At 47.3% G+C, this 13915-nt stretch overlaps 1 protein-coding gene across 2 annotated transcripts; it reads right to left on the bottom strand.

Annotated features, from left to right (window-relative positions):
* Positions 1-7232: 7232 nt before the first annotated feature.
* LOC126575485 (protein midgut expression 1-like) lies at positions 7233-8560 on the bottom strand. 2 transcript variants are annotated; one of them, XM_050236200.1, is made up of 2 exons: positions 8332-8560; positions 7233-7599 (listed from the first exon to the last, which is right to left on the bottom strand). In XM_050236200.1, the coding sequence occupies exons 1-2, from the start codon at positions 8382-8384 to the stop codon at positions 7386-7388; spliced, it is 267 nt and encodes an 88-aa protein (XP_050092157.1). In that variant the 5' UTR covers positions 8385-8560; the 3' UTR covers positions 7233-7385. The 2 variants fall into 2 exon arrangements, with proteins under 2 accessions (XP_050092157.1, XP_050092158.1); XM_050236201.1 differs by lacking the exon at positions 8332-8560 and adding an exon at positions 7682-8061.
* Between the last annotated feature and the right edge of the window lie 5355 nt (positions 8561-13915).

Genomic DNA, 13915 nt, shown 5'->3' on the forward strand with positions numbered 1-13915 from the left:
TCGGCTACGTTGGATATACTGCTTTTCTACATTATTTAAGCATTAAATTTCATAAATTAGCCACAGTTTTTGCTATGCTCAGAATTGCGAGACAAGTCAGCAATTTGCTGCAATCTGACAGTGAAAGAAATGTGCACTATCCTGGTAAATGTAAAGTAACTTTTAAAATAGGCTATGCTTTTTTTATAATTTCAAGGTAATCCTGCTAATTAGCGACACTAAATTGCACCATGAATCGATTAGAAAATTATAATTGCAATTCGTGAACATTAGTAACATAGCTTATCAATCTCCTCAACTTTATCCGCTAGCCCTTATGATGAAAACTCCAAAATCGACCCCAGCTCCTCTCAATGTGGCACCTGGGGGGGAAAAGACCGATAATCACAGCAGCAGGTCAATCCATTTTACAACCGGGCTTAACGCTGACTACGCGAAACTACCTGGCACACCGGTCACCGCTGGGTTATGTCCTCCGGAGGGGACCATAAGCTTCGTGACTCACTTTCATCGTCGTTACGGTTAATTGTTCCCGCTTCCGGAATCTCGTCACCTGTTTCCGTGACACGGGGTTTTTGTCCGTTGGCAACCAGCAAAATGATCGCAGCAGTGCGTTTATGATCGTTCCCGTGAAAGAACACACCACGCGCACCCCGGATAACGATCGGATGGATCTCATGATTAACTTAGCACAAATAAACGGATTATGATTTTATGCTCATGTTATGCCCGCTCGTGTCCCGCTACGCGTCTGGCTGGTAGCGAACAGGATAATTGCAAATGGGAGGCTAGCTTCGGCTGACCGGCGAGTTCCTGTCCGGATCCGGACCATCGCGGAGACTCCCGTCGCTAAGACTGCTCAGAAGCTGAGTGAAGTTACGCAACGGCCTGCCTCGGCCAAGTATAGTAGGACCTCTCGGTCGAAACGACACAATCGTAAAACCATCATCAACGCCGTTCCCATGGCCGACGGCGGACACGGAAGGACACGCCGTTGCTAGGAGTGGGACCGAAAAAGAGGAGAAAACAACATTCGTCCGCTCGTTATGAATGGTGGACATTAGCCGTTATTATTATGGCCCCATCGTCGTCATCGTTCGTCGTCATCATCAGTGGCCAAGTAGCCACCGTAGATGGAAATCGTGGAAAGTGCCGCGCCATAAAAGTGTGACTCTTGGTGTGGCGCACGTCTTCGGATAGCATCCGGGTATCGGAACCCGGTGTTTCTGGTGGAGCAAGGATTAGGCCAACGTGGACACGGCCGCGGTGGTGGTGGACATCGTAAACTTTTTAGCTGATTTTTGGATACATAGTTGTCAGTCTGTGTGGCCGTTTTTGCTGGGCAGAACTTTACAGGAAGAAGCCCCGAATACCAGGTTCGGCGCCAATGTTTGAAGAGGATTGTAATGGCCCCGTCTACTAGGGGGCAAGTTGTTTGGATCCACATGGAACCCATAGAATGCAACATTATGATCCCTCATCGGCCACAAGTATTGAAAGTCGTCGAAGAGTTTGCCCTTATTCCGGCGCCATTAATGGCCGCCCCAATATGTGCCTTTATGTCATGCCGATATGGTTCCTCGATATGGTCCGTTTTCTTTGCCGCTGTCTCTCGATGGCACTTCTCCAAGACGGAAAACACTCTCCAGACGTCGGCGTCGCACCCCAAATGGCTCATCGAGAAAGGCTCAAGGACCTCTTCCGCTTCGGGAAGGGCTGTCTACTCCTTGGAGTTACAGCCGGTTGACATCTGCTGCTGGCGGTGCCGTAATTATGAAGTGGAACGATTTTATAGACATTTCGGGAGGCCATAGAAAAGCATATGGTTTACGATTTGTGGAGAAGAGGCAACGAATTCGAAGGCGGATCCGCAGGATATCGTAGGAGATAAAGACCAACCGACCACCGACCTACCGACTATAGTAAGGCGGATCCTTTGGGGGATGAAATATGCCCACCGTGGCTCTGGTGCGCCATTAATAAGAGATTTCCTCGGGTGTATTAAAATAATACGAAATAACGGCCGGGCAACCATTTCTTCCTGCCCAAGGTAGTTCATCATTCTGGTAGAAACCTACGCGAGAGCTTAGCGTGCAGAACCTGCGGTGCTGCTGGTGCCGTTAAAACTTTTCCCATCAAATTACACAGCTCGCTAGCGCTTCCGGTTGGACCGGTCGGGCTTTTCGTCAAATTCCACTCTCGGTGACCTTTCGCCTCCGCGTAACATTGGCAGTCGCACTGTTTCGAGGTATATGGAAATGGTTGATCGCCACGTTACGCCTGGCTACTATATTTTCCCAGCAAAGTTGTGGCCATTTTTTTCGGCCGTTCGGCCTGTAAGTGAAGTGTCATAAATTTGCAACGACGTCCCTCACGTCACCTTCCGTAAGGTTAACCCGGGGCGGGTAGGTCGATGGCATATCGATGGCATAGTGATTAGCGAACTCGGGTGTTTGGCACGGTCTCTAGTTTTGGGACCATGTCATGCGTGAATTCAATTATCATCTTCATGACCTACCGGTAGGGCAGGTACGCGCAAACTATCGCGATATCGCGTGGCCGAAGACCATCAACCTACAGGCGGTGGACCATATATGCCGTTGGCATTCTCTTTATGTTGGAATCATAAAATTTCTAAAGAAACACACGAGGTACGAGGGCGCTTATCGATATCTTTTTTTCGAGAAACTTTTCCCTCCCGGGTAAAGTGCGTACTCGATGAGCCAACCTTAAGACCTGCCTTAAGACTCGAAGTTACGGCATAAGGTTTATGATCTCATCCAGTTCGCGCCATGTGATGACATTTTGCCCTCGCGCGTCTTGATGTCACCAATTTTGGTTCCACAGAAGCCTCTGCAGCGAACGATCTCACGAAGAGTTTGGTGTATCCCGAGGTGCCATCTAAAGCCCTAGCCTGAAGGCAGCGCCGTTCTTGAGGTCACTGTAGTTGTTGTGTCCCTCCCCGCCCTTCTGGTGACTGGTTAAGTTGCTGTAAAATCCGCTTAAAAAAGAGTGTGAACTTTACGCGTCGGTGAGATGAAGTTTGAGCAGCAGTTGGTGACAGCTTCTGCGGTTGCCGATGGCGTGTTGATGTTCTCCTCGGTCGCTCACTCGCCTCCCGACCACCTCGCGGTACTCCTTCACGTGACGGCTTAATTAATAACCGAGCAACAGTAATATCATTATTAACAGCCGCAGCGAACGAACAGTGGTACCGACGTCCGGCCATGGCTGGTGCGGCCGAAGATGGCCTCCAGTGGAAGGGCGAATGTGTGTTCTGAAAAGTTGGTGAAGCTTACCATTTTTAATCTTCCGCCCACGGCACCATACGGTCAATGCCACGACACTAATGCCACCGATGGATTTGCAGTGAAAAATACCGACCGGCAACTGCGGGTTTGTTTGGTTGGGGCATCGCCACCGGATGCATGTGCATGTCCACCCGGTGGCTGTTACCGTAAGCCGATTAACCGCAGTCGCAGCCGCCGTCCGAGACCCCAAAAGCGGGCGTTCAACAAATTGTGCTCGTCGATGCCCGCGTGAGAAGAGATGAATCATCATCGGGTTGGTTTGGAAATTTATTAACTTCCAAGACAACGGGCATCGGCATCTTTTTGTTACGATAAAGAGATTTATGAGCTCTGAATGGTAATGTTTGAATTTTTGTATTTGAATTAATGTTGAACTCCAATCGTGGAGCGCCTCCGTGTTTTTAATGGATCCTTTGATAATGATCCATAATGAATTGTCGGTAACGGAATCGGCACGTAATGGGCATTAAGGAGAATTCAAAGGTTATGGTTGGTAGGGGCGGGAAGGATCTGAGCTGTAACTCAAAGAGCATACAATATACGTGATCGTGTTCCGAGTTGTCGCAAGTCAGAAATTAAGTCGGAAAATTTGTCAGAAAATGATAATCTTTAATTGTAATGAGATATCGTTGTTGTAGGTATGTGAAGATCAACCTGGATGTTAGCTAAAATGTTTGATACTCGATGGTTTAAATAGAAAAACAAAAATCATTTTTTATTATTGTAGAGCTTTGCGGAGAAAGATTCATTATTTAATTTAATTAAATTAAAGATTTGGATTAATTTGGCGATTTTAATAGCTAATTTTTGGCGATTCGTTGTGAAGAAACCATTCTACTTTAATTTTTCACGTGAAAGTTACATTAAACTACATTTTTTCAAGAATTTTTGTATGAAATTTGGGGAAGATTTGTCTAAAACTTCATCCATGGCATCAAATTTAGGAAGGCGTGTCTGCAAAAATGCACTTTTCTCATGCCGATCGTAGCCATGTGATGGTTCATCTGAACTACGCAAATCAATATTTTTTTCATAGATTATAGGTATATCCAGCTAGCCACGTCGAGTTTTTGTTGAATTTCCAATTTAACGATTTTTGGCAGCAGAAATAGTGCTCCCATTATGATCAAATCGGGTTCGTCGCTTAACGGGCAAGTCTTTTGATTCGAATAAAAAACGGCTCATTTTTGACGATTTGTTTGTAGAAAACTATCTACCTATACATGTTTATGAAAAAACCCTAATAAACTGTAACTTTTCATGTGTATTTGGTCGTATTTTGGTGACGATTTGTTAAAAACTTCATCAAAAAATGATGCATTTTACGATTTATTCCAAAAAACCCTAGTTTTACTTAATTGTTTAAAAAAAGTATCAATATTTTTTGAAGCATTGTGGTTCTAACTATGCTTATGGTTCTATTCGTCTCCTAAACCCCCCCCCCCCTCCCCACACCAGATTTCGAGTCAATCGGTTCAGTAGTTTCGGAGTCTCTAAGGGACATGCTGACAGAAATTCATTTTTATATACCATATATAGATGTTTAATATGTTATTCAACAAAAGAACATTGTTATTCAAACAATCTATGGTCTAACCACACTCGGGATTCGCCTCGACGAACATCGGCCACTACGCTGACCTCACGCGACGAGGATAGCACATAGCGAGATTTCGTAATTCAATGTAGCGACATTAAGTAGCTCCGATTTATGATCGGCCATTTGTTATTCGGTCACATTTCAAACAATTTCTTCTATCCTCACCGGACAACCGCGGGCGCTCCTGGTCGGTAGTATCGGTTTTGTGAAAAATGGTCCACATCACGGGTGACGCCTACGTCCTACGATGGCGACGAGGACGACGCCACGGCCTACTCGTTGCACACAGGATACGCACGGCACACGGACAACGGCCAGCTGTGAACAGTGTGCGAACGGATTCTGTTTCCGGTTCGTGTTGCACTGATTTAGTGCCCACTGCCATCGGTCGGATAGGGACCTTCGGCAAATCCGCCACCGTACCCTCGCCGGAAATGGAACGCGCGAACGGATCGGACGCCCGTATGGCTCGAAAAGTGATTTGTTTGCCAACATCGACGCCCTGGTGTTGCCATTTCCGCTGCTGCATACCGTGTGCTGTGCGTTCGGTTTCACCTCACCAGGAGGGCGCTGCGTAATGCTTGGATTATTCTCCACCACCTCTTCTCGAAGTTCTCGATTGCGTCGGTGATTGTTTTGGCTAAAAATTGTCCAAACGAAACATGCGTTGACACTGCTGAGCCCTAAGCCGGTGGCCATTAGTACGGTGATAAGCGAACACTGGGGGTTGTGTTCCAGGGGATGTGTATGCATAGGTAATGAGGCGGTAATGTGGACACCTTCCGGTGTGGCATGTTCTAGTAGGAGGGAGTGTTGTAAGTTACTACGTGTTGTGTCCTTTTTTACAAGCACGGCAGGTGCTACAGCGTTTGTTCACCCTCGTCAACATTTCAAGGGCTTGTAATGTGTTTGCACAATATGGAATGCAATAGAACGAAAAGGACTTTTAGACCTACCAACAGAATGAAAATATAGTTCTGATAACATTGTGATATCTTTTGTAGTGTAAACTAGCTAGAGAACTTCAATAAGACTTCTTTAATATTCTAATTTACAAACTGGCAGCGAAAGCCCTTAGACGTGTCCATTCACACCTTCTCCATCACTCCAGGAACTGTCTTAGAGCTCCACTGTAATCCTCTCCCTCTTTCACACCGTAAGACATTTGAATAATGCCCCCTTTTTCGGCCAGTAATTGCTCCTCGAGGCCTTCCTTTCGGCCCCGCAGACCGACTCCATCGGGTCGGCTCCATCAAACAGAACGGAATCGGTGATCGCGCCAAAAGCGCATCATGCTACGCATGCTGCCCCACGTGTCTCTGCTATCGCTACCGATCACCGAGCAAGATCACGAGAACTACGCAAACTAAACCCGGGTGCGTGCTGGCCGAGTAATTAATCCTTCCATCACAACTCCCTCCCCCGGGGGAACTCGCTTCGAAAAAAGTTGTTACAGTTGTGGTGTAAAGCCAAAACAAAAGGTGTTGTTCGCGTGACCGCACGCCAGCCACGGCAGGTTTTACATGCTTCCAGACGCGGTACCTCCGCTGTGGAGGAACTGGACACGGTCTGCCGGTGCTGCCGCGGGAGGCGGTTGGTTTCGAATGCGTTTTGCGCTCCCGGTAATTGGTCCCGGGACTGGCGTCCTGCTCCAAGCAGCTCCGAAGCAAACGCAAACCCAGGCCACCCAAGCCGGTTAGAAACCGTTTTAGTGTTTAATTTGGGTGGAAAAGAGTTTTCGGTTTGGCGATAGAGTTGTTGGATGTGAAATTTTCTATTCCGAAGGCACCGGAGGGCGCGGTTCGGAGGGCTTTGAATGTCATTTTAGTTCACGCTTTTCCTTAATTGCGTACCGAAGCAATTTGGGATTGGAGTAGAGGGACATAGAGAAGGGGAGAGCTGGGTGGGGTGACAGGTTTCGAAGCTGAAGGAAAACTGGACAGCATAATTAGGTTTCGGAAGACTTTTCACAATTTCGGCCCCAATTTGCACTTATCCGTCCTCTTATCCGTTAATGAGATCTGTTTCAAAATCCGACATCCACCCGGCACCGGCACATATCGGTTCATACCGATACCGATTGCATTCCGTTTGTGAGCAGGGCGCCCCTCGTGGTGGTGAGTGACTGGCCCTTAGATTGAGTTTTTTTTTAATGGAAGGATGTGCCCTTATCTCATCTTATCTATCATGTATTCCCATTGTTCAGCACGATGGTTTTGATGGTTCCAGTCAGTGCGCACAGTTATCGGTTTCAGCTATCGACGATAAAGCTAGGAGTGATTCACCACCACCAGGTTTGGAGGAAGCGAGTTAGTCACGAATTATGCCAGTAGGCCACGATTTATTCACGGAATGATTTTCGTTCGTCTTACGCACCTCGCGGGCTTCGGAAGGCACTTAAACAAAGGAGGCAATGCTTAACACTAAAGAAAGAAAACACATATCACAGCGCGCTTGGCCTGAGAGCTCCGTGCTTAGTACACCCAGGCCGGTTCCTTGTCGTCCACCATGCCCTCGGGTAGCAGGGCTCGCAGCAGTGCACTAGACGGTGTGGTGGTGGTGGTGGTATCGGAATCCGAGTCCCGATTGTGGAACACACCGAAGTAGACGCCTAAACCGATCGCCAGACAGATGATGACCACTATGAAGACCATACAGCAGAGCGTCTGAAGGGCACAGGTACAGCAGCTGTAACGGAGAACGGGTGCAACGAGTGTGAGGTTAGTTGAATGTGCTTTTGCCCCTCCTAAACCCTCCCCGGTAAGCTAACCAGCAAGCTATGCGCTTGGTGCAATCACAACAGCATCGCAGTATGCCACACATTTCCGCTCGTCGATGCAACGGTTTTGGTCAACAACACACTCCTCCGGGAACCGTGTTCAGGGCGATACTGAACCGTCGCTTAACCGGCTCTCGTGGTAGCGGTGGTTTGTGGTGGCAACATTTTTATCTAAACCTCGCTCAAATACACCTCTTTCGGATCACCGGACACAGTCGCGTGTTATCAGCACGCTGCTGTATTGCATTGTGGACCCAGAGAACCGCGGCCTGGGCACCGGAACAAATGCACAGATTAGCCGTTTTCCGGATACTGATAACGAAGGTTTTTTGGGGTGGGCTATTCGCAAACACGCATCCATCACCGTGGAGGTGTGGTCGTCACGGGGGCGAGGTGTTGTGTCGACACCTTTCTCGGGGGATTCCGATGAGTTCACCGATAGAGTCCATTGTTTCGGTACACACTTACTAGAAAACCGTTTGCAGGAAGGTCGCAAAGAGTGTCCATATTGTTTTCACAAAAATACACATTTTGATGATGAAGCGTTCGTTGATTGACTGGCGACGAGGTGCACAAGCTCGTTGAAACTGTAATTTGTGCATAGACCTACTAAGATACACACTCGGAGCTCTACTACTCACCAGCAAGCAATCGTAGCGGCACAATCGCAGCAGCATCCGATCAGTGAACACATGTTGTCGTTTCGGTAACAGTGGTCGTGGTCTGAGGTGGCAGAAGCGCTTAGCCGGTGAAATGGGAAGTGGACGCTTCGGTTACGCACAGTCGACTGACAACGTGCTCATCTAGTTGGCATCGTGCTAACCTTGCCAGCCTCGAGATTCCCGAGTTCCGGGACCATTTTGTTCAAGCACATCAGCCCCTCAAACACTGTCCTTACTGGTGCTCCAATGAATAAGAGAGGGGAGGTGTTCGGGGCATACTATCTGTCACTCGAGAATCGAAAACTTATCTTGAGTACCGCGTTGACGCGTGCTTTCAATCGCAATCATTGCTGGCTATCGGAAGACAAATAGCTCGTATCATAAGCGAGGTCGCGATGATAAGCTACTCGCATCGAATACACAAAACCCCGGCATAGCTTGGTGGCAATTTCATTCCGCAATGCTACACAATGTTAGTAAGTTATGAATTGGGAAATGAGTCAGAATGTGGTTCGTGCGTCAACGGGATGCATGTTGCGGTGAGTCATACTGGTAGCTTCCTAGCGAATGAGTATGATAAGAATGTCACTTGAAGCTCCTATCGCCCGACCAGGTAGTAATCGTATGCAAAACTGTCGCTAGTGGTTCGCTCGCTCACTAGTTGGATGATATCTGCGAAGGAAATTCCCGTGGTTGGAACCGTAATTGACACCGAACCGTTACGCTGTGGCCGCGACCATAAATTACTAGAGCAGCGTATCACGTGGCACCACCGGGTATCCCGGACTGCAACTTCAACTCCACCGAATCTACTACGGAAGATGGAGGTCTCCACAAATCGATGCCGATGCCGAAAACCGTTAATGCTAGCGGAGGCACCCCAACAACGATACACACAGATGTATATATATAAATTGCCCTCACCCATTTCCATTTGCCAACAGGATCGCCCATTATAGACCGTCCGGGGTCGGGGCCGTTCGCATGCTTCTGCTCGAGATCTGAGAGACCGATAAAACGGGAGGGGGCCAACGGCACCCACCGCACCAGCCCCCGGAAGAGGTCATGATGTGGCCGGGTGCAGGCGTTCAACTGTCACCCCGATTCCGGGATCTCCAGCTCAACGTGCGACCGATCGGTGGTGGCGCGGTCACGTTGCAATTGGAGGAAAGCCTCGAGTTTTCCTCCGACGCGACTCGGTTGCACTATTATGTTGTGGGGTTCTTTCCCTAACAAGCGCCCGGGATGCTGATCGCTCGCCGTGGTCGCGCAATGCAAGGGCACGCAAGGGCATTCAATATCGATTGTTATTGGCCGCGCACCGCGGTCGCCACGGTCGCGTCGCAGCCTCGTTCTCTCGTCGGCACAATTCGCCATCAATTCATTACCGGCGGTAAATTATATTGATTAGCGTTGAATTGATTTGGGTTGATTTATTGGCGCAAATTACCGGGAGTGAGAGATGTGGCCGCAATCGGTGCGATCGGTTGACCGGCACCGTCTTTCTCTCGCCCCGATCCGGCCACACATGCATCGCGGTCTCCCTTTGGCCAGAGTTAAAAAGTCCATGAACACAAGCCCCCCCCCCCCTTCCGGGGATCACTTGACCGTGCACCACATACACTCCCTGCTACGCCATTTATGGGAAGGCAGAAAGGTGAAAAGTTTAAAATAAAAGAGCGTACGCGCGCGCGCTCCCATCGTGCATGGCCAGGGTGGAGTGCAGGTCACCAGAGGCCTCTGCCACTTTATGCCCTTTTTTGGGTGTGAAAATGATGGGCTGATTTCGACACATTTTATGCGATGTATTTTTTTTTGGTGAGGAGTTTGGTGGCCACCGATCTTGATGCAGAGCGTGAGATGAGATAATGCGCAATGGTGCAATCGATCAAATTCGAGGACCAGTTCTTCGTACGGATTCTCGGTGCAACAATGTATGTGATGCGAATTATTTTGCGCGGTTATGGAAGGTTGTATCATTCCGTGAATCCTTCATAAATATGTTTGTAATGTAACTTAATTTGTTGGACAGAGGTTTGAAAATAAAAACCCAACAATTTTTCATGATAAAATGTTAAAGGAAATTATAAAACTATTAAAATTGAGAACGAGATGGAATTGTTAGAAGATGCAAAAGTCTGCAGATGAGTGCAACAGTCACCATTTATTGGTAGAGATAGAGCAATGATAATAGAATGGTTATTGAAACTCACTAAAGAAAAACTAAAATGCTGAGAACTGGAAAATGCTAGAAGCTTGCTGACTGCGAAGCTTTTATTAAATTTCAACTCAGGTCAGTGAGTTTGAAAAGAAAGAAAATGAAGCTTGTTATCAACACTCGAGGCTTTTATGATAATGTAAGATAATCGAAGATTTGATGTAATACAGTTTAACAACGACAAATGAATAACGATGTTTCGAGAGCCTGTAAACCTTATCGGAACATGGTAACAGTCAATATGAACGTATGGCAGCGTCAGTAAGCTGTACTCGGTTGCTCGTTCATATGCATCGTTTCTCAGTATCTCTCCTTCGACAAATTCATTCCACATCCAAAGTTGTTTTAATTCATGCTGGCGGTGGGTAAGGATTAGTAACATTCAACTTTATTCATTTCATCATGATGGATGGATGGTGAGGTAGCAAGAGGAAAGAGGTTGCCGAGGATGGAGAACAGAAGCTGGAAATTTGTTACACTTGACCGATGTTTGCCAGGAACCGCTCAAACCACAAACTGATGGACCAGCCGAGGATGAGGCCACTACCATCGCACCCCCCCCAAAAAGGGAGTGTTTTCTGAAGGATAATCCGGAGGTTCCCGAAATTCCGAAACGCTTCAGAGCATCATTCGCATCCGCAAATTTCCGCTCATCAATATTCGGGACCGGATTTTCCCGGAGCAGTGGCTCCCCGGGAAGGATATCCGGAGCGTATGGGTAGCAGTAGAGGGGCGGTACCAGCAGTGCCAATAAATATTCATTATTTATACTTTGCAGCTTTGCAACAGCTTGTACAATCACATTTTACAACTCTTTCTGATGTCGCTCGCCCCACCACCCCACTCCCAACCTCTTTTTCTTTCCCTTTCCCCTCTCATGGCAGGACGATTCCTCAAAAGTATTCCAACCAGCGAACATCGACCACGCACCAGCCAAATGGTTCTCGACGAAGGATAAAAATCGTTGTAAGGAGTGCTTTTGATGGGAAGTGAAACGGTGGGCGAGTGCGGTGGGGGGGAGGAGGACATTTTCCAAGCGAAACCAATGGCGTTGATCCGTTGCGGAAGGATGGGACAGGACATGCAGGGACCGTGCAGGCACGGATGGAAACGTGATTTAAAATTCCGATTGGTCCAGGAGCGAAATGTCCACCACCACAGGACGAAAAGGGTCACAGGCAGGAGCACAGCTGCCAGTGAATGGCGTAGCCGTGTTCCAGCAGCAGCAGCAGCAACTAGCCAGGTCATTGCAGCAGCGGAATCACAGCTTCTGGCCAATGTCCCAACGGTGATGGACCACTCACTGAGCGAGCGAGATGCGGTCCTGTCACTGAAAGGCCACATCATGCTAAAATGGTAAAAAGGAAACAGCAGCACGAGCAGCAGCGACAGCGTCCGATCGACATCGAGAACTCGTGTAAATTGTTATCCAACGGGGGGCCAATGGTCATTCTGGTGGGTCCGGTCTGTTGATGCAACGCCAACGACCATCCTTTGGTCCGCTGTGTACTCGGTATACATTATTTATAAGATTAGTTCTAAAACCTCAGACCAGAGCGTCCGACAAACCAAACGCAGCCCTTGATTAGTGATTCTTTTCATTCCCATCCTGGCTTGGTACACACTGTCCCGTCCATAAAAGGATTGATTTTTACATTTAATTAATTATTTAATTGACAACCAAACGGTGGGTTGGTTAGTATTTGCGTTGCGCTACCGTTTGGGGGGCGCATTATCCTTCAGAATGACCACCCGCACACATACGTACGCATGTACACATACGCCGGACGTGTTCGGTTTAATTACCTCAGCAGTGTCCTGGTGGGATAGATTTTTATTGCACTTCGGTGCGCCATTTCAGTGCAATTGGTTCGCCGGCATCAGCATCGGCATCGCAATTGCATTAAAGTCTGCGAGCGGAAAGTATCGATAATGGGTATCGCATGGTACGGTGTCTCTTTGGTCCTCCCAAGGGACAGTTTAAGAAGAGTGGTAGTGATGGAATTGGAATTAGTTTCCCTGCTGTCCCTAGAGAGTTGATTTGATGGTAAAAGTTGTGCGATAGTGGTTAGTTAGTAGTCGATAGCAACGATTTGCTTTATGGTTTCGATTTGCGTTTATTCCCCTGACGCTTCCTAGGATTAGGCGAATGAATTAAAGCTAAGAAGAAACAACTAGTCAAGGATTTATGTGATTGGTAATGGTTGTAAAATGTAGATCTTGCGTATTTTATGGCGATTTTTCTAGTTTGCAATACATTTTCCTTTCTATATTGACACGAGCTCATATTTTAATGTTTGCTCTTGCTTAAGATATTGGGGTGGGCTATAAAAGTGAGGTCTTAAAGACACTTTAAGGACAAGATTGTTGGTTTTTCTCTTGATTATATGGCATATCGTTCAATCGTGCATAACGAGAATGTCGTTCAACTGCATACTGTATAAAGGATAGCATTTATCTTAATTTATCGGATAAAAATGGAAAAATTGTATTTTATTTTAAACAAAAATACTACTGCTGCATCGTGTCCCGATATAAGAATTATGGAGGAACAGTATATTATTTGAATGTTTAACTTAGTTAAGTAACATTGTACGTTGGATCTTTTGTCAAACTACTTGTAATAAATGGCTTCAATGCTCCTAGAGAATTCCTTCGCTATTTGGAAGAGCCAATGCTCCTTTTTAGTGCACCATTACCAACACTTAGGCAGGCAAATGGCCCTCAATCATTATTAGCATTGGGCTATCGGCATAACTAGCACCTCGACTCCATTCTACAGTTCCGGTTCATTATTAGAACACGAAACACAAAAACCAAAACCACAACCTTCACCACCACATCCCACGTGTGAAGCCGCCGAGTGAGTTCGAATTAATAAACGCGGAACGCACTTGCCAGTGACACCACAGCAATGTCCAGCTCTGCCCAACGGCGCTGCTCTCTCATCTCATGCCTCACCGATGAGTTGTGGCAAACAGGTTCGCATAAACAAATCAACAATGAGACCGGAAAATGAAAATTTAATTTACTCTACACTTTTCCCCACTGCATCCCCGCGAATGCTCTTCGGGCATTCCATGCGACCGAACGACCGATTGTCATCCTCGTGGATCCACCGTGGGATGCAGGATTCCCATGTCCACGTCCGTTTAAACCTATTTTCCTCCCAGGGATTGGTTTTGCTGGCAGGGATGGTACGCCCCTGGTATGGCAGATGGTTTTTCAGTAAATGGGAAAATGGAGTAAAAAAGGGAAAGTCCATGCAGAGGCCAACCCTCCGGTGTCTCTTTGGCAAAGGTTGAGGTTTTTTGAAAATTCCACTTCCAGTATCCGCAATGCAGA

This window comes from Anopheles aquasalis, chromosome 3 (assembly GCF_943734665.1).
Source record: "Anopheles aquasalis chromosome 3, idAnoAquaMG_Q_19, whole genome shotgun sequence".
Classification (NCBI taxonomy): Eukaryota; Metazoa; Arthropoda; class Insecta; order Diptera; family Culicidae; genus Anopheles; species Anopheles aquasalis.